General features: G+C 42.5%; 1 protein-coding gene across 7 annotated transcripts in view; it reads right to left on the bottom strand.

Annotated features, from left to right (window-relative positions):
- Cmss1 (cms1 ribosomal small subunit homolog) overlaps positions 1 to 25,853 on the bottom strand; it is a 292,176-nt gene that overhangs the window by 88,673 nt on the left and 177,650 nt on the right. For 2 of the 7 annotated variants that reach the window (XM_027412477.2, XM_027412479.2), the window contains exon 2: positions 25,578 to 25,649. The exons of 3 other annotated variants lie outside the window; for them this stretch is intronic. In XM_027412477.2, the coding sequence (XP_027268278.1) occupies positions 25,578 to 25,649 (72 nt within the window). Of the gene's footprint in view, positions 1 to 11,371; positions 11,471 to 25,577; positions 25,650 to 25,853 lie in introns of all 7 variants that reach the window. 2 more of the 7 variants (XM_027412475.2, XM_027412476.2) reach the window with 1 other exon arrangement.

The raw sequence follows: 25,853 nt of genomic DNA, 5'->3' as shown, positions 1-25,853 counted from the left end.
TTGGGGGGAGGCATGGTGGCAACCCTTTGTAATCCTAGCAGTGGTGAAAAGGAAGACCAAGACAAGTGGATCCTCAAAGCTCCTTGGACAGCCAGTCTAGCTAACCACTCAGTGTCAGGTTCAGTGAGAGACTGTCTCAAAAGACAAGGTGTGTAGTGATCAAGGAAGACACCCACCATGGACCTCTAGTTTCCACACGTATGTATGTACATATGGGCATGGGACACACACACACACACACACACACACACACACACACACACACACACACACACACACACACACACACACACACACACACACACACACACACACACACACACACACACACACACACACACACACACACACACACACACACACACACACACACACACACAGTTACTGGGAGTCTGTTATTTATTAAGTAACCATGTTGCATTAATGTTGCCTTTTCTAGCAAAAGCTGGCTAGGGAGTGCTTTGGGCTGTCTATTTCTGGTTTCAATGGTTTCTATCAACTAATATCCCTGTTAGGGGAATCTGGGCTTGTCCCCAAGGCAAACTAAACAAAGGGAAACCAATAAAAACCAATGAAATAAATCATGAAAGACACAGAGGTTATAAACAAAGCTTTATAAAAAGTCATTTTATAAAAGAAAAATAAAATTATTTGGCATAGAAAAAAGATTTAAAAAACCTAAAAACTACACTTCAAAATAGTATACATTTCAAAGTACAGTTTGCACTTGTTTTAAGGGAAAAAAAGTTGTTTTTTTTTTTTTTTTTAAACAACTTGCCAAACGTATTGGCTATAGGATGACTTTGTAAAAGGATTTCTGGACTGTGATAAGAGACTCATAGAACAAACAGTTGAAGGAAGGTATACATATGAAATTAGGTTACACTTTAGAGTGGAAAAGTCCTCTGGAAAACAGATTTTAAAGAATATTTAATGCAAAAAGAAGATGGTCTCAATTTTTAATAAAGTCACAACTCAGATCTTGTCATCCCTAGAGTGCAGTGAGGAGGCTCAGAAGAAACCTTTGCCTGTCTGGAGTGGCCCTGGGAAAGCCACACAGTCCTCTTGTCTGCCTGCAGGGCCCAGGGGGGCTTTCAGATTTAGAGCCCTGCACTGGGCTGCTGGAAAAACAGCTCTGATTCTTTAATGACAACAGCATATCAGCTACTTTGGAGGTTACACATACATAAACAGGATCTGCCTCATATTTTCCAGTTGTGGAGGGAAAGGAGGGGAGGGCTCTACAAACCCTTTACTGCAGTTAACTGTGGAAGATGATTTGCTTTTATGCATGCAAGACTGAAAAAAGGTGAAGGAGCACCAGCGTTCAAAATGTCCCCCAGAACGGAAACCGGAAACTACTATGTCCTCCATGTGTGAGAACACCGGTGTGCAATCAAAAGTGGAGAAAGCTAACTAATGAGTGCTGGGCTCTAGGGTTTAAAGAGGAAAAGGACACAAGCTTTAAAGAGGAGGAAGGTTCTTAACAAAGTTGTCTTGGGCCAAGACCCACAGGAGATCAAGTGGAAAGTCTTGAGGACAGTCACATAGACTGTTCTCTGCTGGAATGTGAGCCCTGGCTGTCATAGTAGCAAGAACACTGCTAGGTACTTAGCACTGAAACTTTCTGGCCTTTGAGAAAGGCTGACAAAAGGCACCAAATGAATGTACTTACAGAATTCCCTTTCTTTGCACAGGCCAGAGTTCCTGATTTAGTTTTCAATTGAAAATCTGAAGGAAGAAGACCTCCAGATTTCCCATTTTTCTTAAATTAAGCCCACAAGCGCCCCTCCACCCTTGGTCCCCAAATCTCCTTGACCCCAATATTACGGGAGCTACAGACAGAAGTTATTGCATTTGTATTTAAATGTACACATTGGCTTCATGTTGTTGTCCCAATCCAGCAAATGTTAACTGTAAGATACTTGATGGTAAATGGTTTAACCTCCGCAGTTCCACTTTGTTCTCACAGCACCAAAGTGGTCACAGGTCGTATAGTGTTCTATCATCAAGCTTCTTTATTTTCTATTTAAAATGTTATACATTACATTTTTGTTTGTGTGTGTGTGTGTGTGTGTGTGTGTGTGTGTGTGCGCGCGCGCGCGTGTGCATACGCGCGCGCATGTGTGTCCCTCTGCAAACCACAGAAGATGTGTGTATAGCAGAGAAAAAAAACTGTTCTATTATGTCGGTTCAGGTATTAAACTCAGGTTGGCAGGCTTGGTGGCAGGTCCCTTTACCCGGAGGAGCCTACTTTTGATTTTGAGTCAGTGTCTCTTAAAGTTGGCTAGGGGGCCTTGCTGTCCTCCTGCTTAGTCTTCTGAATAGAAGTGCAGCTCTAGGCTCAGCACTTCTCTCTTGTTCTGTGGAAGGTTCTTAATGAGTAGAAGCCAGATACAAGAAAATGGTAATTTCCATTTTGTAAACATATATTAACTATATTTTGTTTCTATTATGACTTCAGATATGTAAATTCAATGGACTTAAAAATCCTTTTGGAAGTGCTATTCAAACATGTGCTAGCATCATTATTTCCCCTAAATATTCATTCTGGTTCAGTTTTAAGTGACAACTTAGAGTAATCAGGCTAGGGAGTTTGTTACAGTTTGAATCTAAAAATGTACCTTGAAGGCTTATGCGTTAAGGACTTGGTTGCTAGCTCAGGGCTGACTGGGTCATTAGGGGTGTAACTCCATCCATCAGCGGACTAATCCACAGGTCAATTCATGAATGAACTACTGGCAGATGAGCCTGCTTGGAGGAAGCTGGTCACCGGGGTGTGCCATTTCTGTGGCTGCTAAGACATGAGCAGATCTGACCTACCACATACGTGCCTTCTACCATGATGCTTCTGCCTCACAACAGGCCTAAAAGCAATGGAGCCAGCTGACCCTGGGCTGAGGCCTCAGACCAGGAGCCAAAATAGACATTTCCTCCTTTAGCTTGTTTTTCTTAAGTAATTGTCACAGAGATGGAAACAGTTATTTGTCAAGATGATCATTTCTCCAATTGAACGGTCACAGGTTTCTTGACAGGGAAGACCTTGTATTCTTTGAAAAGTATGGAAAATAAGAATACATTATTACAGGAGAACAGTGGTACAAGTTCTTCCCACCCTGCCCAGCGCATTCCCTGTGATTTAGGTTAGCTATGACAACCCACTTCTGGAAGGCGAGAAACTGTTCTTAATTGTTGTAAAGAAGACGGTATCATCTGGAGGCAGAGTGGGGCAGTATGGTTAGATGATTGGCAGTTGACATGCTGGAGACGGATGCTGGAGAAAGTTGACACAACTTAAAAAACACACCCACACACACACCCACACACTGGAAGTGCACTGCTGAAAACTCTGAGCCAATGAGATCTGCCACAAGAGGAAACCAGTGTGTTAGGATCAAAGGCAACACTGTTCCAAGCTCCCAGGGCCAAATTCATGCATGAACCTTCATTGATAAATTCTCATGAGCAACCAGGACAGGTTGAGAATTTAGTGCCTAATCCTAAAGTGTGATCAGTATAACACTCAAGAGCATCATGCATCCAACTTGCTCTTTTGGAGTAACAGTGCCAATGTTGCAAAGATGACTGAATGCTCCTTAGCTGGTCATAGGGACAGATGGCCCTATGGACCTCTGCTGCAGGTAAGAAGTGTCTATATTTGTTTTTGGTCTATGGCTCAAGACATCAAATTACCAAAATTGGATAACCACATATAGCAAAGTCTTGTGGAGGGCATTCTATAAAGGGTTACTGGTTCACAGTTGGGAAATAATGCAGTGGGTGCCCCTTATCTGAATCCTTTAGAACTCTAATCACTTCTCTTAAGTTGTAAGCTCTCAGAGAGGTTTCCACCAAGGAGGAAGCTGAGAACCACAGGCAGGTGAGAGGAAGACGCCAAAACAGGAAAAGCAGCATAAGAGTGGAAATAAGGAGGGAACACGGGACAAGGATCTCATAAGAGGAATAGTTTTGACTAGAGAAAGTTTCAACACAGACTAAAAAGAGCTGTCAGGAGTCTGGCTTCCACCCTGGACTCCAGAACATCAAAGCTGGTCTTGGCTTCCGGCTGGACATCAGTATAGAAACCTCGCGCCTTTGACTTTTCTGAATGTTCTTTTTCCTTCTTTTTGATAGGTTCTAGTGAATGCTTAGCAACCCAGGCAAGCTTGAGGGAGGAAACATACCCACTCTTCCTCCTTCACTCAGGGAGGGGTCCAGCTTTGGCAAGAGGGAGAGAGGCTGACAGCAGGGAACTAACTGTTGCTCAGGCTATTCTCCTGCAGGGAACAGGAGGTCAGGGTCCTTGTCCCCTACTCTCTTCTCAACCTACATGTTTCCCCATCATGCCCAGCTAGCTGGAGAAAAGCAGACTATACAGACAGAGTAAAAGAAAAATCAAGATCAAATACTGCATTTTCCCTCTACTTCTTCAGCATATGTTGTCAGTAATATCTTTGAAACAGGAGACAAACCAAAAGATGAAAGTTTGGAGATCCAAGTCTATCTAAGTAAAAGAGCATGTTCTTTTTAAAATAGAGGGACAAACCAGAAGTGGTGGCATAGGCCTGTGATCCCAGTAGATCAGAAAAAGTTTAAGGACATCCCTGGCTACATCCTGAGTTACAGGGCAGTCTGGGCTACACAAGATCCTGTCTCAGAAAAGCTAAATAAAAATGACAAAATAGCATCCTCCATAAGAAAAACCCTCAAACAAAGTTTTTCTTTTAGAAAAAGAACTTCCACTAACAGCAAAACAAACAGAAACAAAAGAAGAGATTATATATGAGCTTAAAAAGGAAAAACCAGAGAGACACAATATCCCTGAGATAAAGCCTACATTCATATGCAGTTATTGATGGTGCTGAGCAAGAATGCATTCCCTTAAGTTAACATCTAAGTTTATTTTGTGGTGCATGAGGCAGAAGCTTAAACTGACTAGGGAAGTAAGGCAGTGTTGTTTAAACTCTAGTCCCCAAGAGCAGAGTGTGCAAACCCACCACTAGCATGATGAAGACTATTTTCAGAGAAGGGATCATAATGACTACTGCTGTTTCTTCTAATTTTATTCTTAATTCTTCACATGTTTTTAGTCTTATGGTGCTAAAGGTTCCCCAAAACTTTCAAGGGAGAAACAATTGAGTCCCTTTCCAAATTCAATCCCTGTGATTCTATAGGCAACAGTCTATGTTTCTCACATTAGTGAGATTCAGGTTCATGCTCTGCCAAAACAATGGTGAGCCTGGAGGATTTAATACTAGCCATTTGATAATAATTACCCAAATCATGGCTTCTACAGAAGCCTATGGTTAAGTGTGTATCCACAACCAAATGCTGTTTTAGTGCTTGAGTTTTCTGCTTGAGGATCAAGAGTGAAGATCTGTGCTTTAATTGGAATGGGGGAGGGGAAAGAGGGAGTGAGCAGGAGAGAGAGCATGCTCACACTTCTGGTATAGAGCATATATAAACTGCCTTATCAGTTTGTCAAAATGAGCTGGGAAGCCTTACGTTCTCTCTCAGGGCCAGTGTGTTTGTTCCTTGTTGTCTTACAGCGAACCTATTTCTAATTATACTCTTCTAAATGGGTTAGCTCTTTATTCTATCCTCCACCCCAAATTTGAAATTTCTGGCAGAAATGAGATCTGTCAAAGCAGGTTGGATGTATTTTTATTGGTTCCTCCAGACCATGACGCCATTTCCTGAGAGGCAGTGCCAGGAAACTATTAATGTCTGTGAAACAGCAGTGAATGTTCTTAGGAGTATAAACTTGTCTGGTACCCAGGAGACCACAGCCTGAAGGAGTCACCAGCCTATTGAGTATGCCACTGTTCCAACTGGAGAGCGCACGCGCGCGCGCACGCGCACACACACACACACACACACACACACACACACACACACACACACACACTCATAAAAGGGTAAATTGTCTTTCTAAAAAGAAAGATCTGATACAAACAACAGGCAGTTCCCTCCCCTTCTTTCATCCACCTGCTTGTCCAGACTAGAGTAGGCAGCAAATGGCTGGCTTAGGTAAGAGTTGCACAAGCAAGATAATTTATTCAAGAAGTTAATAGATTTTTTTCCTTAAGCAGAAGGGGTAAAGAGGCCTACACTTGGATCAGGAGAACTGTGGCTTTCTCCCCACATGGAAGAAAGGCTCCATTCTAACAGTCAGGTGCGGAAACCTAGCTGCACCCTTCTGAAGGACATCATTGATTCCGCTAATGCTAAGAGCACACTGCTAATGGTCGTGTGTGAGTTAACACTGATGATGTTAAAGGAAGCTGCTGCCTTACAGAAGATGAGAAACTATACTGAACAAACAGTGGAGGCGCTGGACTTTTAAGGAGACTTTCAAGTGTGCAACTGATGATGGCCAAAGTCACGTGGATACTTGCAAACCTTAGGACTGGGTCTGTGGAGCACAAACTGGTCCCTGATCTCATATCCCTCTATTTCATAGCACCACCTGCTGGATGAGGGTGAGAACAAGTTGAAATTTCCTTGGATGGATACCTATGAATTCACAAAAAAAAGTGTCTTCGTATTTTTACTCCACAGAACTCTGATAGTGTTCTCTGTGTTGGAGTGCTTGCAAGGAAGAGCACAGTCTTGTTTATCTTTGCTGTTGTTCTAGACACCCACGGTCCTGTGGTGAGCATGTTGTTTGAGGTTCCGAAAAGGTTAACAAGTGCCCTGCAGCCAAGCACATGGCATGTGTTCTCATACTGAATAGTGAACTGCATACCTTTTCCATAGCTGGCTCATCTGAATCATGGCCTCTAAAGACAGTCTGTTTGTAAAAGATCCACAAGTTTTAGAAGAAATTAATTCCATCCTATTCTCATAACTAAGCCTTTTCAGGAAAACATTAATCACTCAGCCCCAACATGGTAAACATCCAGACTGCCATAAAATACTATGTTCCTTCCTCAGAAAGTGAAGAGGAGAAGAAATTAATCTAGACTCAAAGGAATGTTAACTTAACATTTAACACAATATATTCATTTTTTCTGCCTTGAGAGAAAAAGCTGTAAGTCCAAAACACCCCATCAGCCAGAATCATGTGGGTTACTTGCTAACATTAACTGGGTTTGTAGGGCAGAGAGGCAGCTCTCTGAGAGATCACATCTCTATTTAGAATCTTTCAGCTGTTAGGCGGGCGACTCTCTGAGTCAGTCTTTGGGCCCATGTGATCCTCATGGCTCCAGCTCCAGAGAACTGGGACTGTAGGCACACACCACAATGCACAGTTCCTGAATGTTCTCATTTTGTTATTTTACTGACCACACAGGAGTGAGGAGAACACAGAATGAAACAAAGATTCCAGAGCCTGGAGGGTGTGGTGGTTTGACTGATTCCAAGGCATCAAAATACTTGATTCCCAGTTGGTAACTGCCTCCCCCCCCCCCCCGTCTCTCCCCCCTCCCCGCCATCCCCCCTCCCCACATACACCCACACCACTTCCGAGAGGTTTAGGAGCAGTGGCCTTATGAGGACAGTGCATTGCAGGGGACTAAAGAGCTAGCACCATTTCCTGTGTGCTTTCTCTGCTTCTTGAGATATTGTGCTTTGAAGATGTGAGCTCTCAGCTTCCGGCTCTGGCTGCCATGTCTCCCCAAAACGCTGGGCTCTTATCACTCTGGAACTAGAAGCAAGAATAAACTCTCTCTTCCTTAAGTTGCCTTTGGTCACTATGCTTCCCCATAGTCACAGAAAAGCAACAAGCCCGTGGTAACTTGATAACTTGTAGAATTGCTAGAAGGGCTGGGGAGTGGGAGCAATGGCCCAGTTCGTTCTGGTTGAATAAGGATCCCCTAGATTGGCTCAAATTGGGAACACAGAAAATGTTCCCATTTCATAGATAGACAAGGTTTGGAAATGTTGGCAGAAATGTGGTTGCAAAGTTCTTGCACTTTTTGTGATTGCATCTCTGTGGTCCTGTGAGGGTTAATCAGACCCCATGCTTGTTCCTCAACACACAAAGTGCACTGGAACAATAAATCCCTGGGGGGCATATATATGCAGATGTTCTCTGAAGAAAGAAACCCGTGTCTTGGAGTGCCCATATAGAAGTCTTCACACTGTACCCCAGGATTTCAGAACCTCACAGAGATCCCAGGGGGCTAAGACATAGCCTTCCCATTATTCTTCCTTTAACTATCAATACCCTACACATCACCAAAACACCTATTTACTCTGTTTTTAAGCTCACCACATGGCAAACGGCTGCTCACATAAACACAACATTTTAGTTCTATACGAATTCTTTGCAACCGAGACCCCTGGAGGGAGTAAAGGCATGTGATTGCTTCCTGAAACATACAGAATTTTCTGTAAGTCATTTTAAAACTGAGCAACTGACTCCAAAAAGCTGTAGAAGGCCACTCTGAATTTTGTGTATCCACCACTGAAAATCATGACAGCTCTGCCAGTCCCCAGTTATGATAAACACTAGTTAGAATCCAGCTAGGCAAGGAAAAAGAGGCAAGGACTTCTTTAAGAGTCAAATCATGTGTGTTCCTTATGCTATCTATGGCAGTGGTTAAAGTGTGCCTTAGAATCAGCTAGAGGACTTCTGAGTATTCGTTTTCAAAGTATAGGGGCAAAAATTCATGGTTTAATAGAATGGCTCATGCTGATGGGTGAGCTCTTCTGACCCCAGAGATTCAGATTTAGTAGGTAATGGATGGGCCTGAAAGATGCTGCATACACACAGCATCAGGTCACAATCTTAGCAGCAATAAGGCAGCATCCACAGCCAGCTGGCAGTAAAATATCACACTAAGTGCTCAATGTGCATCTCCATCACATTACTGTCTATCAACCCCTATGGTATATTCATTAATTCTTATCATTCTCAATGTCATTAGACCCACTTTAAAGTTAAAAATTTTTTCTGTTATGCTTTATAATACATAATGTATAGCACAGGACTTTACTATGTACATAGCTTGTGTGTGTGCGTAGCATATATTTGTAGCTATATTTTGCACAGGCAGTATCAGGATTAGATTTGTTTATTTAGGCTCATTGTATTTGATTCAGACCTTTTACTTCCAAACTATTTACTATGTGAAAATTCAGCAGAATTTCTTCAAAAATTAGCTCTTTGGTCAAATGAGTCATGTGTGGTAGAAGGCGGCACGGAACATACTACAAGTATTCTTATGCATGAGGATGACTTGCCAGCCTGCCCTCAATGACTGTGACGCTGACAAAAGGCAGCAAATGGAAATCCTAAGTATCATTTGGACTGGAAGCATTTTCCAAGTCTTTGATCAGCGTCTTTCTTCCTCCATTCCAGGCCCTTGTAGCCCACGGAGAATTTAGAGGACCTTAGGTAAGTTCTCTGAGTCTAATACCGCTGGCTTGTATTTATTAAGACTTAAAGAATGGAAACCAGTTCTGCCATAAAGGAGTCAACAAGCTCCAGCACATTTAATCCAGTATGGTGCCGGCAAGCATACACCAGTCCCACACATGAGGAGCGGTTTTTCAAAGTTTAAAAAAAAGAGGCAGCAGCAGCATGTATTGTGTGTGAGGGTGCCGGGAAGGGAAGCTGGAAAAAGCCAGGGGAAGCTGGGAGTTGGTGACAAATTGGTCCTTTAAGATACACAGGAAATACTCGGAGGTTTCTGTCTGTTTAGTAAGTTAAACTGCAAGGCAGAAACTCATGAAATGTTTACTCTGATACATCCTCCTCCTTCCCAATCCATTAAACCCCAAATACATTCCCAGAAGACAGCTCAGCAGCCTGAAAAGGAAAGAGTCCTGGAAGGTTTAGAGAGTGGACCTCACACTCACTTTCAAAATCTCCATTGTTTCTGGGGTCTCAGGGGACAAACACAATGAAAGGAAAACAAAACAAAACTAGGCCTCCTCCACGGCTTCTGGAAGCTTAAGAAAGGTGAGCTTGAGAGACATTAGAAGCAGTTTTTTCACCCTTAAGTGTGAACACTCACTACTGGTCATATTTACTCCTAAGCTCTGTGGGGACACATGGCATAATTTCACATTTGGTTAGACTTAGACCTACCCTCAAATGACAAAACACAGCAGTCCATCTCTTTGAAATGGTCCTTTTTACAGAAAGGAGAAATGCAGTGTCTTCAAAATTCGTTTTCTCCTCTGCCCCATGGCAGAGTTTTGGTGAAGTTTTATGCTAGTGACTTCTTTTCTCCTAACCTTGCCAACTGCATCAGGTAAAGAACCATAAGGTCCACTTTAAAAACTGAGGCTCTCATCTGAATAATGGTGGTCAATTGTTCAGGCTGGGGCAGAAGCTTAAAAGCCTCTAATTTGGATTAGAATTTCTTTTTAAAAAGAAAAGAGGAATTTATGCGGAGAAAGCAGGAATGTCTCCGTTTGAATCTGAGCAACAGGCTATAGAGATGACCCTCTAATGATTCATAAGACGATAAGGCACAACCATTCAAATATGTAGTAACAGCACATTTAAGTTCTTCATGGTTAGCCAAAGTTAATGTTCTACTAAGAGTGGTGCCAACTTTATACTTTCTGTAAAGAAAAAAATTATTGGAGGGAAAAGAGAAAAATGAGAGGAAACAGTAGGGGTGAGTTGTAAGCAAGTGGTACGAGTGGAGCTCTAGGGAAAGGTACTATGATGGTGGACGCTTCACCCCGCCCCTGGCGTCCATACACCCAGAGTCTGGGAAGTTATGGTGGACGCTTCACTCAGCCCCTGGCATCCATACACCCAGAGTCCGGAATGTTATTGTGGAAGTTTCACCTAAGCTGCCACTCCATCTTTCTCCAAACCCTGCTGCATCTCAGAAAGCTTGACAAATGATGCCCCCCTTGCCCAGAGATGCTCATGACCACTCCCACAGGGTATTTAAACTGCCTCCCAGAAACTAGACTGGTGTCTGTTCTCTCTTTCCCGTCTCCACTGGAAGACCATCCGGGAGTGCTGTACCCATTAAACATGGGCTTTTTCTAATTCGGTTTGATTTGGACTAATTTGGATTGCTGCACAGGCAGAGAGGCTTCTCGGGGTGTAGAAACTTGAGAGTAGTAGCTTGAGAGTCAACAAGTAGTGTGTAGGTAAGCAGGAAAGAACAGTGGGTGCCAAGTGGTAGGATTACAACTAGAAACATTTAACACAGCTCAGTGTCCTCTGCAATGCCTTTCCAATGCCGTCTTGAGGATAGATACACCATTACCCTGCTGTACACAGCTGAGGTCACATGTGGCTGGAGCACATTCCTCCTTAGCCCTCCTCCTTCTTTCTCTGAACTCCTCCACTGGAAACCTCCTCTGCCACACATTGAGGCTCTTAGTCATGTGGGCTGCGTTTTAAATGAATAACTTCATACATGTGTGATTTACCTCACTAATCAGAACATACTTTGCAAACTGGAGGCTCGCTGGTTGAGTTCAGTCCATATCCATGTTTTGCTGGGCCCACACAATGCATCTGAAGAATTGGCATTAGCTGCTAGCACACCTGCAGTATCAGAAAGCACAACACACAAAATCTGGGTTTCTGATTTGTTTTTGACAAATTGGAGGCCCTGACACTGTTGGGGACCCGCACTGAACTCTTGGGAGGTGACTGAGCTTGTCACTTTATTTAACAAATTCCCAAGCTCCTCTCTGCTTGGGTCCAGCTTCCTTCTGGTTCACTCCCAGAGCTCTTGATCTCACAGCTGTTTAAACCTGTGACCTCTCAACTACATTCAACATCTACAGAGGACAAAGCCTTTGTCTTCATCTTCACAGAGTCTAGCACAGTGTTATTTACATATCGGGTGTGAAATAACTTCTTCCCGAAAGTCTAAAAGTAAAGTCTAAAAGTAAAGTCTAAAAGAAAGTCTAAAAGATATAAGAAGTGATGGATCAGAGGGAAGCCATGGGTACAAACAAGAAGTATCTTCACTGCCCCAAAAACTATGTTAAAGGGAAGACCCTGTTCTGTTATAGCTCCTAGGGTGAGGAGTTTTAGATCTCTTTAGGAGGAGATTAAAAGAGGCCTTGCACCTTAAAATGATCTGGATTGTCTAATGAGCCATCACTTACTTTACTCTTTGAGCAGTGAAGTGGGGCTTCAGGCTGTGCTTTGCAGTGCTGACTAGCAACAGAGAAATTACCCTGAAGCAGCCTTCACTTCCTATCTCTACAGAATCTCAAAAGACAATCATAGGAATGTTGCTAAGGGCCCTCCATGAATTTGTAAGGAATGCCTTGCTGCCTTCCCAGCTGAACATGGCACTCAAGAATGAGCTAGGTCAGAAGGCAGGAAGAACAGGATTCTCCCGAGTGATAAATATTCGACTTAATGACCACACTTTAACATTCGGAGAATCCCAGAAATGTTAGGGTGTGCCTGTAATTTCAGCACTCAGGAGGCTGAGGCAGGGACATCACCAGGTTCAAGGCTGAGCCACCAGGTTGAGCCACACAGTCAAGTACATTCTCCAACACAGAGAAGGGCTGGATGTACTCCGGTGGTATAGTGTTCCTTAAGCTTGCATAGGGTCCCGGCTTTCGTCTCCCTTGCTTCAGAGGACACCGAGACTCAAGAGAAAGGCATGTTTATTAACTTTGTGCTTCTGTCACCCATTGAAAAGCCTTTGTCATTTTACTGTCAGTGCTTCTGAGTTTTACAGGGACAAAAATGAACAGAGATGGTGTCAGGGTGCTCGGGAATTCAGAGGAGAAAAGGCTATAGAGGGAGAGTTCTCAACCTGTTTTGGGAGTCTGGATGGTACTGAAGCAGGAGGAACCAATGCTAGCAGTTTGGGATTTGAGGTATGCCTACCTCAAGCTGTCAGGATGGAGAGGAGGGCCACAATGGGAAGTCTGCAGAAACATCCAAGAACAAACATCTGCCTCACTTGACTCAAATGGTCTCCGCCTATTTGCAGAGGTGACCTCATTTTTCATTTCCAAGAATTACAACTTAAAACCGTACCCATATAAGCATCTGGAACTGGGTTGTTTCACTCCCTCAGCAGGGGTTTATCAGAGTTTCTGGAATCTCCAGCTCTGCTGCCCTGCTCTGGAAGAGGCAGCTGGGTACACTGGGTAACAGCGCAGAATCCTGAGTCTTTAAAGATATGGAAAGCAGGCCCACTCTGCCAATCAGACCCTAAAGGAAGTCAAGCAACTTCCTCTGCCCATTTCTTTGCAGAAGAGAAGTATAAATCATATGCTATCTGGACTTTGAGACATAAGTAAGAGAATATACTCACTTAGCACTGCACTTTTTTTTTTTTTTAAATCGGTTTTCACAATGTTCATAAAGACTCAAAAGATGGTCAGGTGTGTGAAAGGTCATTAGGCTATTTGAGGAACACAGAATAGGTGGCTTGGCTCATACTTGCTATTGGTAATTTTAAACAAGGATGAGGCCAGAGACCCCATGAAAACATTAAGGTCTGAGTGACTTTCGTGGAAAGGAAAAGGTATGTTGAGCCATGCTCATATCTATGCTCCCCGATCAAGTGCAATCATTTATGAGATAGTGGGGCAGGCAAGGGTCTGCTGTGCATGAAGCCAGCTAACTCATGGGCAGGGGTGTGTGTGTGGGGTGTTTGTGTGGGGAGTGATCCCAAAGCCTTGGATTTCAACCAGCTGAACTAACTGGTAACAGATAACCAACAACACGTTCCCCACTTGTAGGCCAGCAGTCTTACAAGGACATATCATGAGAATTTTAACAAGATGCAGAACACAGGACACACTTTAGTGTTACCAAAGAACATGTAATGTTTTAAAGTTTGGAGAAACTGCAGCTACTCTGTCCATTCCAATTTATAAGCCAGTTCCATAGCCTAAAAGGTCTGAGCTTTTATTGGCCCCTTTCCTTGATGAGGTAATAATGAGTATTTGAAACTGACTTGACAAGACTTGACAAGAGCTTGCACCTAAAGATAAAGTCATCTTCCCTTAAAGAAACATCTTATTGCCTACCTGTTGTCCTACCAACAGATTATACACACAGGAGGACCAATGAAGAGTCTATAGAGCTACCCAGTCCCCTCCAGGGGCATATATGAAGACCATACAGCTAAATGTTGGCTTTACCTGCACCTCAGCTTCTCTGACAAGCTCCACAGCTTTCACCAACAATCGCCAGCCCAGAATCACTCCCTGACCACTTCTTTAACCAATTAAATCTCTTGTCCATGGTTTTGACTATGTCCTATGAAGTCTGAAGCAGAGCATGTGGTCATGTAGGTGACATAGTGGGCTGGCTGGACTGACTATGCCAATATAAAGGATAATGGAGAGTCAAAGAAGAGTTGGACGATGCTAAGGATTCTGGGGAGAGCTAGAGAGGCATTATTTGGGGGTGCTGATGTCAGTGCTTAAGGTAAGAGACCTCTACTGAAAACCTTTGGGTACTACAGGAAATGAACACAACTGGACAAGATCAAGGGGACTCTGATCAGAGACCATTCTGAGTGGCAAGACCACAGGATGTTGGCAAGAATATGAGGCATGAAATTTCTATAAAGATAGTTCTAACCTGAGATCGAAATTCTATAGGCCAAAGAGTAGAGCATGGAAGCAAGAAAGGACAATAGAGGCAAGACAGGCTTAGACTAGCCAGAAAACGACATTGATATTTTCTGGAACTGTTTGTGTTATAACAATGAAACCAAGCTTAACAGAGCCTCATGAGGCTAAATTAGAAATTGCCTCTCACATTTGAACAATTCAGTCTTGTGTGTAACAGCAGAGGTGTTACAGAGACAGGGAGCGAGGCTCTGGAATACAGGCAGTGTAACTAAAGTGTGCATTTCATTGTTGAGCTTGAAGGTGTTGGTGGAACTCACCAAAAGGCAGTGTAAAGCAGAGAAGAAGAAACCAGGTCTTCTCTTCAGTTGCCTAAGTGTGTTTCATGTGCCCCCTGCCCTACCCCTGAGTATTCCACATCAGTAAGAACATTCAGTTGAATTCCTAAATCCTGGCCCAGGTGGGACCTGTGAACAGGGGCCACGCATTGGCAAAAACACATGGCTCTGTTTGATGAGATGACTATTCTGCAGCTCTAGCCAACGAAGTAATATGGCTCCCATATTGTAGATCCTCTAGTTTTACGAAAAGCCAGCTATTTGGATTTCTTTGTGAATTCTGCTATTATTAGCAAACAATTAATTTTCTTTTAAAATGATCAGCATGCAAGTCAAAGAAATCACATCTGGGATGAATGTGGTACTTGAGTTAGTGGTATTTGCTTTGAACCCCTCTTCGATCACAACTTTAGTTAAGGAAGAGTTCGAAAAAAAAAATCACTAGGCATGATCTTGAAAGCATCCAGGTGTCTGATTCCTGGCCAGCCTTTAGCATCCCAGGGAGGCTCAAGTGATAGAGAGATTCTGAGATAATGGAGCTCGGCAGAACTGTGGGAGAATGTGGCACATCTGTCTGACGTAAGCCTAACATCCAGATGTATAGAACAAAGTACAGCATTTGAGAAGTTATGTGTGGGCCAGAATCAATGCTTGAAAACACTTGGATGTAATTTACTTTGATTCTAGTAGGAAGTTGCATATGAAGCTGGAGAACAAAAATCTCGACCCCGGGGGCAAGTTTGTAAAATGTAACATGCTTAGCAAGTGCTATGGCAGTGACCACAAAATTGATTAGTTAGGGTTTTTGTGGCTTTGGGAAGCTTTTCAGGTAAGAAAGACATCAACAGTGAAAATAAATACTCCGTACCCTTAAGGAATGGGAAGTTCAAGGGTGCTTTGCTTGAGAATAGACAAATAGAATACTCAGGTATCAGGCTGTCTGCTCGGTTTTACATTTATGCACTAGAGATCTGTGAATGTGACTTTATTTGGAAATAGGATCATGACAGATGTGATTTAGTTGAAATAATACGGGATTATGGTGGGCTCCAATCCAATGACTTGCATCCTTATAAGATAACAAATCTTGTCACACAAACACATAGCGAATGAACAGTCAATACAAAGGCGGACAGAGTGCAGAGATACACTGTCACAACTAAGGAACACTAAGGATTGCTGGCAACCACTACGAGCTAAGAAAGCCAAGGAAGAATTCACCCTAGAGCCTCTGGTGGAGGTATGGTCTGGTGATACTCTGAATTCAAATTTCTGGCCTCTAGAAATTTGAGAGAAAAAAATGTGCTGTGCTGTAAGCCAGAGTAACTTAGTGGTGAATCTCCGGGAAGCTCTCTTTTCAAGCGATTGTTGGGTTAGCAGGCACACTAGGGTGGATTACACAATGACTGAAAATCACAGACTACACTGATGCAATATGTAGGGTACAAGACAGAAGGGCCTGGGAAAAGTACAGCATCATCAAAGCATGACTACCCTGTTTCAGGAGAGAATGCAACTGAGGAATACTATGGTTGGAATGAATCTTGACCTCAGTTTGGATCCCAAAACCCATGTGGCAAGCTGGGTGTGGTCTTGGGCACATCTGTAACCCCTGTGCTGCATGGGGACAGAGACAGGGAAGTTGCTGTGGCTTGCTGGCTGCCAGCCTAGCCAAAATTTATTAGCTGTAGATTCAGAAAGAAACACTCTCTCCCTCAACTGAAGAATAATGCAGTTACAGAAGAAGACATCCAACATCCTCCTCTGGCTTCTCGGCTGGCTCGGCATGTACACACACACACACACACACACACACACACACACACACACACACACACACACACAGTCTGTAGTAGTCTGCTTGGACCACAAAATGGACTAAAACAAGCAATATTGACTGGTAGCTAGGTAACCACATGCAGTGTGGTCTACCTTTAGCATTTATCTTAGAATTGAACTAAATTTTAGTTAAAGGAGATTATACATTACAGTTTTCTCATATCTCAACCTTCCTACCTTAGGCTAGTTGCTTTGTAGTTGAGTAGAGCTAGAAAAAAGCACAAAAAGATTTAGAATCTTCATCTATCTAAAGAACAAGATCATAGATGAATTTGTGGGACTAGGTGCCTGTCATTTTGGTTTTGTAAAATTTTACATAATATAAACAAATTGGCTAGAGAAACATAGCATTAATTTAGTCAAAGATTTCATTGTTAATAATTTGATGTAGAGTTTATACATTCAAGATTCAGACTCATGTTCCTATAACAACCCACACTTCTATTTGGAGTCCAAGAAGACAGACAAGTCTTTACTAAATTCACTTCGGTAATACAGCCTCAATAACAGTATACAGCACATAAGAATCACCTCTAATGGTATGCAGTTCTATAGGAACCACATACAAGAAACAACTACCATTACTGCAAAGACGTTGGTACAGGAGTTAACTCTGTAATTTTGGTGCACAGATGTGACTCCCTCATAACCACACTACTTACTAGGAAGGGTGTTATTCTAAATCTGCCTTAAAAAAAATAAAGGCACACTTATGTAGTATGTATGTGTATGCCATGGGACATGTGTGAAGGTCAGAGCACAACTTTCACAGTTATTCTCTCCTCCTACCATTTGGGTTCTGGGAGGTTTTCTGGCTTGGCAGCAAGTCCCTTTATCTGATGAGCCATCTTGTCCCTATATCAGTCTTTTATTATTTTTGGACTGTGCATGTCTTCTCATGCAAAACCTTAATAGGACACACTATTACCATAACACACTCGAATCTTACATATATTCCAAGAAAATCCTGAATTTAACCACCAATTACAAGAACATCTCATGATGCCTTAGTTATGTCACAAGTTATGCCAATTAGAGTTCTAAATAACTTGTAAGACATGAAAGACATTTCATGGTAATGCCACCTGCTATTTAAAGACAAATGGTACCTAGTATGTGCTTCTTGTTTACTATTATCAATATGTAAAATAATTATATCATGAATATATAATTTAACAAAACAATGTATGAATATAAGGCACATTATATTAAATTATATATTAATAATGTCTAACATAAATATTTTGGGAATATGGGCTGTTAGCTTTAATTATTCATTTTTTGAGTTCTAATTACTTCAAAATTAGGGAACTGTCCCAATTTAGCATTGAACCATATTTAACATCATTAAGGTGTTGTATACTTTCATACTGAACATGTCACATGAATCTTAAAAAATGTTGGTAGACAAATGGACAAATGGTCTTAATAAATGAATCTGGCGATTTAGAAATTTCCTCTCTGGTTTAAGACACCAAAAAGCTTAGAGATAAATTGCCATTATGCCTAACAGCATACAGGGATGGACAGTACATATTTCTTTTCTCTACTATCACCTCTGGCTCTGAATTCAACCACCCTGATTACCTCAAGAAATAACTCTGTCATACTTTACTGCGTATGCTTTAGGGATGAGGGAAAATAAGTTAATAAAAGGAAAAGTCCCTCCTAAAAATATGACATTTTGGTACTTTATTAATATTCTCTGTAACACTGAATGATTAAAAACAAATAACAATTGGGCTAGACAGATGGCTCAGAGGTTAAGATCACTAACTGACCTCTTCCAGAGGTCCTGAGTTCAATTCCCAGCAACCATATGGTGGTTCCCAACCATCCATAATGAGATCTGGTGCCTCTTCTAGCCTGTAGGCATACATGAAGGTAAAATACTGTATACATAATAAATAAATCTTTAAAAAGGCAACAAAACCCCCAAATCTTAAAAAAAATAACAGTAACAACATTCTCTCCAAGTAACACATCTCCTTTTTGTAAATTCTGAGCTTCATGGTAAAGTCAGGTCTCTCTGGATCCTGGAAGAGGATGGAGTGAAGAGAAGCACTTGCATGCTAGCATGATCCACGTGTGTTGCTCTTCCTTAATGCTGAGAAGCCCATGCTCCCAAAGGCATAGCTTCCAACACTAAGTGGAAAGGAAAGATGAAACAAAGCAAGACAACTAGTAAAGGCAGAGGCAAATCTCCCAGTGCTTTCCAGATGAATTTAGACATCAACTTTGGTTTTGGCATAAAAAATTAATGTTTGGGCCAAGGAGATGGCTCCATCAGTCAAGTGCTTGGCATGCAAACATGAGGACTTGGGTTTTGGTTCCTAGAACCCACCGTCCCAAAATCTGGGTGCTGTGGTGTTTATCTGTAATCCCCCTCATGAAGCACTGGGGGCCAGGGGGATAAATCGTTCCCTGCAGCTCGATGGCAGCCAGTTTAGCTCAGTCAGTGAACTTCAGGGGCAGTGACAGATCCTGTCTCATAAAATAAGGTGGAATTCAAATGCACGCACTTTGTATGTACCTCCCCACATAAACACACATACACCATACCCGGATAGAAATTAGTGTTCTTTTTGTGGTAGTCTGTGAATCCCGTTAAGATGAAATCAATTTAGGTTTGAAAATAGAAAATATTGTGTATGTGGTGACTTTCATTCCATGATACAAACAAAAGTACTTTTCAACAATTGTCCAAGCCCATATTTAAATAATTAGCCCACTTTAGGCCATCATGTCAAGCTTTACACAATTCTGCACAACAGATTTCCTTTAAAGAATAAAATGCAATTTGGGGAGCTTACAGTAAATTTAAGTAGGCGAAAAATGTAGAGCTAAACAATACTGGAATGCAGGCTTGTCCATAGGCAGGGAAACAGTACCTGCACCTGCTGTTTCCTGCAGCTGAGGTGGCCAGAAAGAAGCCAGGATTCCTGCTTTGTTTTCCCTCTCCAAGTGACAACCTCCAAAAGTGGTTTAAGAACCATCTGGCATCTCAGCCACCATGCAGTTCCTTCCCTCCCACCCCACGAGGAATGTGTGACAGTAACTTTGCACCCACACATACGGCTTCAGGGTGGCCACTGACTGAAATGGAGTGAGCTGTCTGTGTCTGCAGCTTGCTCTGGTTAGCTACAGCTGCAGGGAAGAGCTGGCTCTGCTCTTCTTTCTTTCTCTTCCCCCACCCATCTTGAACAAATGCTGAAGGCAGCTGCCTCAGGACTGCTCCCTGAGCCCATGACTCTGAGGGTAAGGGAAGAAACCTGCAGGGCTCTGGGGCTAAAGAGGTGAACCATCGGGTTAATGCCATAGCTGAGTTTCAAGGTAAACAGAAAAAGGGACGTGTGTGGTGTGGTCTAGGCTGTTCCGTTCTATGAGCTATGACTTTAGGGTATCAGGGCTGGGATCTTACATTTGTAAGGCTAAGAAAGAAAAGAAGATGCAAACGAAAGCAGAACTGGATGTGGCTAGTTGATCCACATAGCCAATTCCACTTCTGCTCCAGACATTCTTTCATTATTAACTGTGACTCCTTCATTCTCTGAAGCTATGGCCCAGCATTCTTTAGTACAGTCGTATGTAGGCAATCTACCTCTGTGCACAAAATGGAAAGAAAAACTGCTCTATCATCTTGCACCCATTCTGTCATTTTATCAGCCAAAATATACGCCCTCTTTTTCAAATGCCTCTGGGAAGAGCAGGGAAGGCCCCAAAGCAAATCCACCAAAGGCTCTGTCCCTTAGAAAATAAGGATGCCTAAATTCTGAGAGGTGGGAGATTTGATTGGGGTGGCAGAAAGACGGCAGTGGACGTGCTCCCTGTTCTTTCACTGGAGTGCACCGTCCCGTGGGACAGAATTGTCTTCTGATGGACACCTGCAGTTAAATCACTGGTTAGAGGGGCACCAGCTACGGGGAAGGTGTTCATATTCAGAACACCAGTGTGCTGTTTGTGACCACTCTTCTTTTCAGTTGGTAGTTTTATAAAGCTTGCCGTTTTCAGGAGGCACTAATGATAAGGGTAGATGTAAAGGAATGTCTGGCCACTTAGATATTTGAATATAACAAAATTTGAATTCATGTTATTAAAACTTTACACAAAGGGAGAGGGGAGCTTCTGTGAGTCTTTTTGTTTTTGTTTTGATGGATCTCATTGTGTAGACCAGGCTGGCCTTGAGTTCACAGAGATCTTCCTGGCTCTGCCTCCTAAGTGCTGGCATTAAAGGTGGATAAGGAGTAAAGATGGATTACTTTTCTAATAAATGCTGTCTAATTACCTTCTTTAAACAAATTCAAAATATTTTTATTTTCTTTTAAAAACATATAAACACATAGAATTCCCAATAACTCCTCACCACCTATAGTTCTTATACTTCCATAGTAGGATTTAATCCTAAACATGATCCTACAAGGGAGGCAGAGAAAAGACCATTGTTCCCATTCTACCGACAACAAAACAAGATAACAAACCCCCAAAACTAAGGCTAAAAAATTTCAGTGCCTAAAAAATTTAGGGGTAAGATTTTGGACTTTTGCCACTTGGTACAGTATTATTCACAGTATATACCGACAAATCAAGCCAGGGGTCAGTGCTGTGGATGGTCATGTAACAATAGCTCCTCTCTCTGACATTTAGGGGTGTTTTCCCCGCTCCACCAGCTTACCGTGTTCACTTGCTACAGCTCTTGACAATGTGGAAAACAGGTAAACTGGCTCCCACACATTCACCCCTCCCTGTGTAGGGAAACCTGGATGAAGCACTGAGCACACAAAGGTGAAGCAGACCTGCTTTCCATGTGAGGCATTCAGAAGGTTTCTACAAAGCTTTAGTGTCACGGTTGGCCCAGAACAGAGATGGGCCAGTGGCTGACTGATGGTCTGATCCCACACAGACCAGAGTGTTTCCTATTTTTTTCCTAAGCCCACTCTCCCAGTACAATTCCCAACAACTATTTACTACAAAAACAGTGCCTAGCTGAGAATGTACAGGGTTAGGAAGTACTGAGTACAAAAGCTCTAGAAATGAGACAAAGGTGCACCAGCTGGACTACTAGTGAACCACAGGAAGGGTGTTTATCAGTTTCCATAAACAACTTTGATAAAGATGAAGCAGGATCAGATACTTTTAGCTTCACAGTCAAGGAGAGAGAATTCCCAACATCCCAGGGTTAAGCACACCTGAAGCAGAACAAGGAGTATATATACTGCTTAGAATCATGATCTACAATTTTACAGTAGTTACCAGCATTTCCTGCTCTAGGCAGTTTCAAATATCTGGGAGATTGCACTTATAGGGTTGTCAGTATCCTGGAAGATTCCTGGGCAGGTTTTATGAATGCTGACAGCTGTGCAGCCTTGGGGGGTAAGACCAAGCTGTCATCTTCCTACAATCCCTCACTATCCCCTTGTCTTTAATTCCCCTTCCTTAAAAAATTAACAAAGCAAGCATGTGGTAAGTATGTTTCCATTTTCCACCAAGAATGCAGACAGGGACAACTTCCCCTTCTATCATCCTCTCCAGCTCTACCTCCTCCCTCCCCCACCCTGCATGACCTCATAGCTATGTAGAAAGGACACCAGCTGCAGGGAGGGTCTGCCTGCACCAAGTGGGATCCTTACCATCATTAGTAATGCCAAGAGGCCCAGACAGCCCTGTCGACATGTGCAGTGTGTTACAGCTCTGTGGTCTCCCCACATTCACAACAAAGCTGCTGTCGGCAAATGGAAAGGCTTTGCCTTGCTGAAACAAATGTTACAAAAGAACACCCAGATATTTCTTAACAAGTCAAGCAGCCACTGCAGCAACAATGAGAAACGCAAAAACCTGGTCACCCAGCCTCACCAGGCCTACAGAGATCCAATAACTTCATCTAAAGAAAACGAAAACATAAGATTTTTCAGGGGGAGAATAATAGGAGGTTGTTTGTAAGAGGAAAATTGCATGGGAAATAAACATTAGGGAAAAATGTATATATGGATATACTGAAAGCCAATGCCTTTATCTCAGTCCCTGTGGATGTAACTGCATTCTTTCACAATTCATTAATAGAACTCCATTCCTGTTAACCAATGTCATCTTGTTCCACAGAATGAGGCCCTAAGACTTTATTAGATATTGTGATAAGTACTATATACCAAACACTTATTACTAGCTGGATACTAGGCTGTACTCTGTAAGAACTCCTCACAACCTGTTTTGCACACAGTTAACACTATATCCATGTTTACCGTTGTGGCAACAGGGTCCTGACAGGGTTGTGAGCTCTCACTCTCTCTCCTAAGTAAGAATCTCTTCCTAAGGTTATCCATGTTTACATTTAAATATCTGTAAGCTGTTACCCAGCCAACTTAGGTCCCAACCTAGACACAAACACACGCGCGCACACACACACACACACACACACACACACACACACACACACACACACACATATCATGAGCTCTGGATCTCTCTTCACAATGACGTTGTACCATCTCTACTTGGATAAACCAACAAACTGAATGTGAGAGCGCTGCTAATCTGCTCAGAAGTGAATACTCCCTTCAGGAAATAGTACTTCATTCTAGAAGAGTGGAGGTCCTAAGTGACACCCTCCTGCTCTGCAATGTTACAAATCCAGAGAGAAAGCAAGTGCTGTCAACTCTGCTCTTGAACTTGTCTTGGATCCACCCACTTGATGAGGTACAATGAGAGTAATTTAAACACTGCTATGATCACATTGTGCTCCCCACCCCAAATATTTTTCAGTTTGTAGGGTGGCTCACTTCATACAGAATGTAGTCTAGACTCCAGCTGCTCAGACGGCATGTGTGGGAGAATCACTTGAGTCTGTAAGTCAAGATCCCATCCTGGAAAGCAGAGTGAAAACTAGAGGGGTGCGTGTGTGTGTAATTTAAATGGCTAATCATTGCTATTAGAAATGATCAAAAATTCTTGCTGGTTCCTAAATGGCTTTGCTAAGTCTGATGCTATCTTTCCACCATCCTCCTGTCCTAAGTCTCCAGCCTCTGAGCTCCTCTTTTTGTGCCAGTCCTCTCCTGCATTAGTGTTTTACAACAGGCTGTCCTACAACCATGAGGCTCTTACCCTCTTTGCTAAGCTAGCACCTGTTCATTGTTGGAACCTTAGCTCAAAGATTACTCACAAAATAGCCTTCTCTGCCTCTTGACTCAAATGTCTCCCATTTCTTTGTGACACCTATCCATTTGAAATATGCACATAACCCCCTATTAAAGGTTGTGTCTCTATGCTTTCCTTAACTGAATACGAATTTGATGAGGGCAAAGACCAGGTTTATCTTGTATCCATTATGCTTAGTACAGTGCCTAGCATGTGTGAATTACTCAATCAGTACTTCTCACACCATTAAACAAAAGAAATTTGCCTGAAGTCACAGAATATGAGCAAAAGTCTTCTTTTTTTCTTTTCTTTCACTCTTTTTCCCTCCCTCCCTTCCTTCCTTCCTTCCTTCCTTCCTTCCTTCCTTCCTTCCTTCCTTTTAGATAGAGTTTCTCTATGTAGTCCCTGCTTTCTAGGAGCTTGCTATGTAGACAGGATATCCTTGAACTCATAGAGATCCTCCTGACTCTGGAGTGCTAGGATTAAAGACATGCATCACCATGGCCAGACAGGTCTCCCCAACCCAAGCACATTCCTTTCTAATATGTTTTAAAGCAAGAGTTATCTATAAGCTATAGGGATATAAAAATTTGAAGTCTCAAAGTCCTTATTCGCCCACATGGTTGGAGAGTTAGATTGAGTGAAGGAGTGAAGACTGGCTGGAATGGTAAGGAGGGCAAGGAATCGCTCTCCTATGCCACATGTGACATAACTGGCATCTACTGGCCCATATGGATAGTCCAGGAGAGAAGAAGGGGCATGAATAAGAGAAAGGAGATCTTAGAGTTTGCTGAGCAGCAATAAGCCTGAACAAAATAAGTTTCAGGAATTAAGTAAACAAATTGCAATAAGGACTTAGAGGCTGATTTTGATAAAATGCATCAACTCTTGACTTTGGCCATGCAGATACCCAATGAGATACTAAGAGCATTTCCCTCCATTTGGCATCCATGGCCCTTGATCTGCATCATTCTCCCGTGACTATTTTAGATTCCAGGAGCAACAGGTCATCTGATAGGTGCATCAGCAGCCTTTGACATTAATAGAGGCTAATTCAGTAACAGGGTATTCCTTAACAGCTTCAGGTCAAGGCTCTCTCTGAATACCCCGAGCTAATGATCAAAGGGACCCCAGTCTGACTTAGACCATTTCTCTGTGCATGCTCCTTACCCTCTACTTTATCTTTTCCTATGTAACCTAGGAGCTAATGCCCTTGTTGGGCAAGGGCCAAGAAAGCTGGTCCTCTGCCTTCCTACTATACCCAGATTGGTTACATGTCCTCCCTTGCCTTCAATACTTCCCTCATTTGATAGGAAATGTCCTTCTGTGTATGTTTATCTTCTTATTGGTTGTTGAATAAGTACTGTTGGCTAATGAAGAAGCAAGTTAGGCAGGACTAGGAGTCAAGGAAGATTCTGGAAAACGTAGTAAAGAAGTGTTGTGATCCAGGCAGGAAGTGACATAGCAGGCAGACTCATATATAAGCAGGGACAAACAGGAAGTCATTCCTTTTCTCTCTTGCTCTTGCTCTTCCTCCTGCTCTCTGCTCTGGAGCCGCCATGTGAGCCCAGAAAGACAGGATGCCTTCTGCCGGCATCCTCCATAAGATAAGTCTTATGATTATGGTTGATAATTAAGACTGAGCTAGCAGATGAGAAATCCTAGTCATTGGCCAAGCAGCCTTTGTAACTAATATAAGTCTCTGTGTGTTACTTGGGGCCTTAACATGGTGGCTTTATCGTTACACTCATTAATTGGCATATTGGGCTAGTTAGCAGTAAGTACTTGGTCCACTGGAATTCCTGGAGCTGGGTCTTCGCCATAAAACTCTTATAATAAAATCTTTATTCAATCTAGCTGGAAATATAAGCAGAGAGATTTGGAAAGACAAAACATTTTTTTTCACAAGGGAAGAAAAAGTGCAGTTTCCTCTATACAAGTCTTCTGTGTGTGTGTGTGTGTGTGTGTGTGTGTGTGTGTGTGTGTGTGTGTGTAGTATGTGTGGTGTTTGGTATGTATGTGGTAAGGTGTGATGTGTGTGTGTGGTTTGTGCATGTGTGT

The sequence above is a fragment of the Cricetulus griseus genome, chromosome 4, assembly GCF_003668045.3.
Source record: "Cricetulus griseus strain 17A/GY chromosome 4, alternate assembly CriGri-PICRH-1.0, whole genome shotgun sequence".
NCBI classification, from domain to species: domain Eukaryota; kingdom Metazoa; phylum Chordata; class Mammalia; order Rodentia; family Cricetidae; genus Cricetulus; species Cricetulus griseus.
The sequence above is the reverse complement of the archived record's forward strand: the minus strand, read 5'-3'. Positions and strand labels throughout refer to the sequence as shown.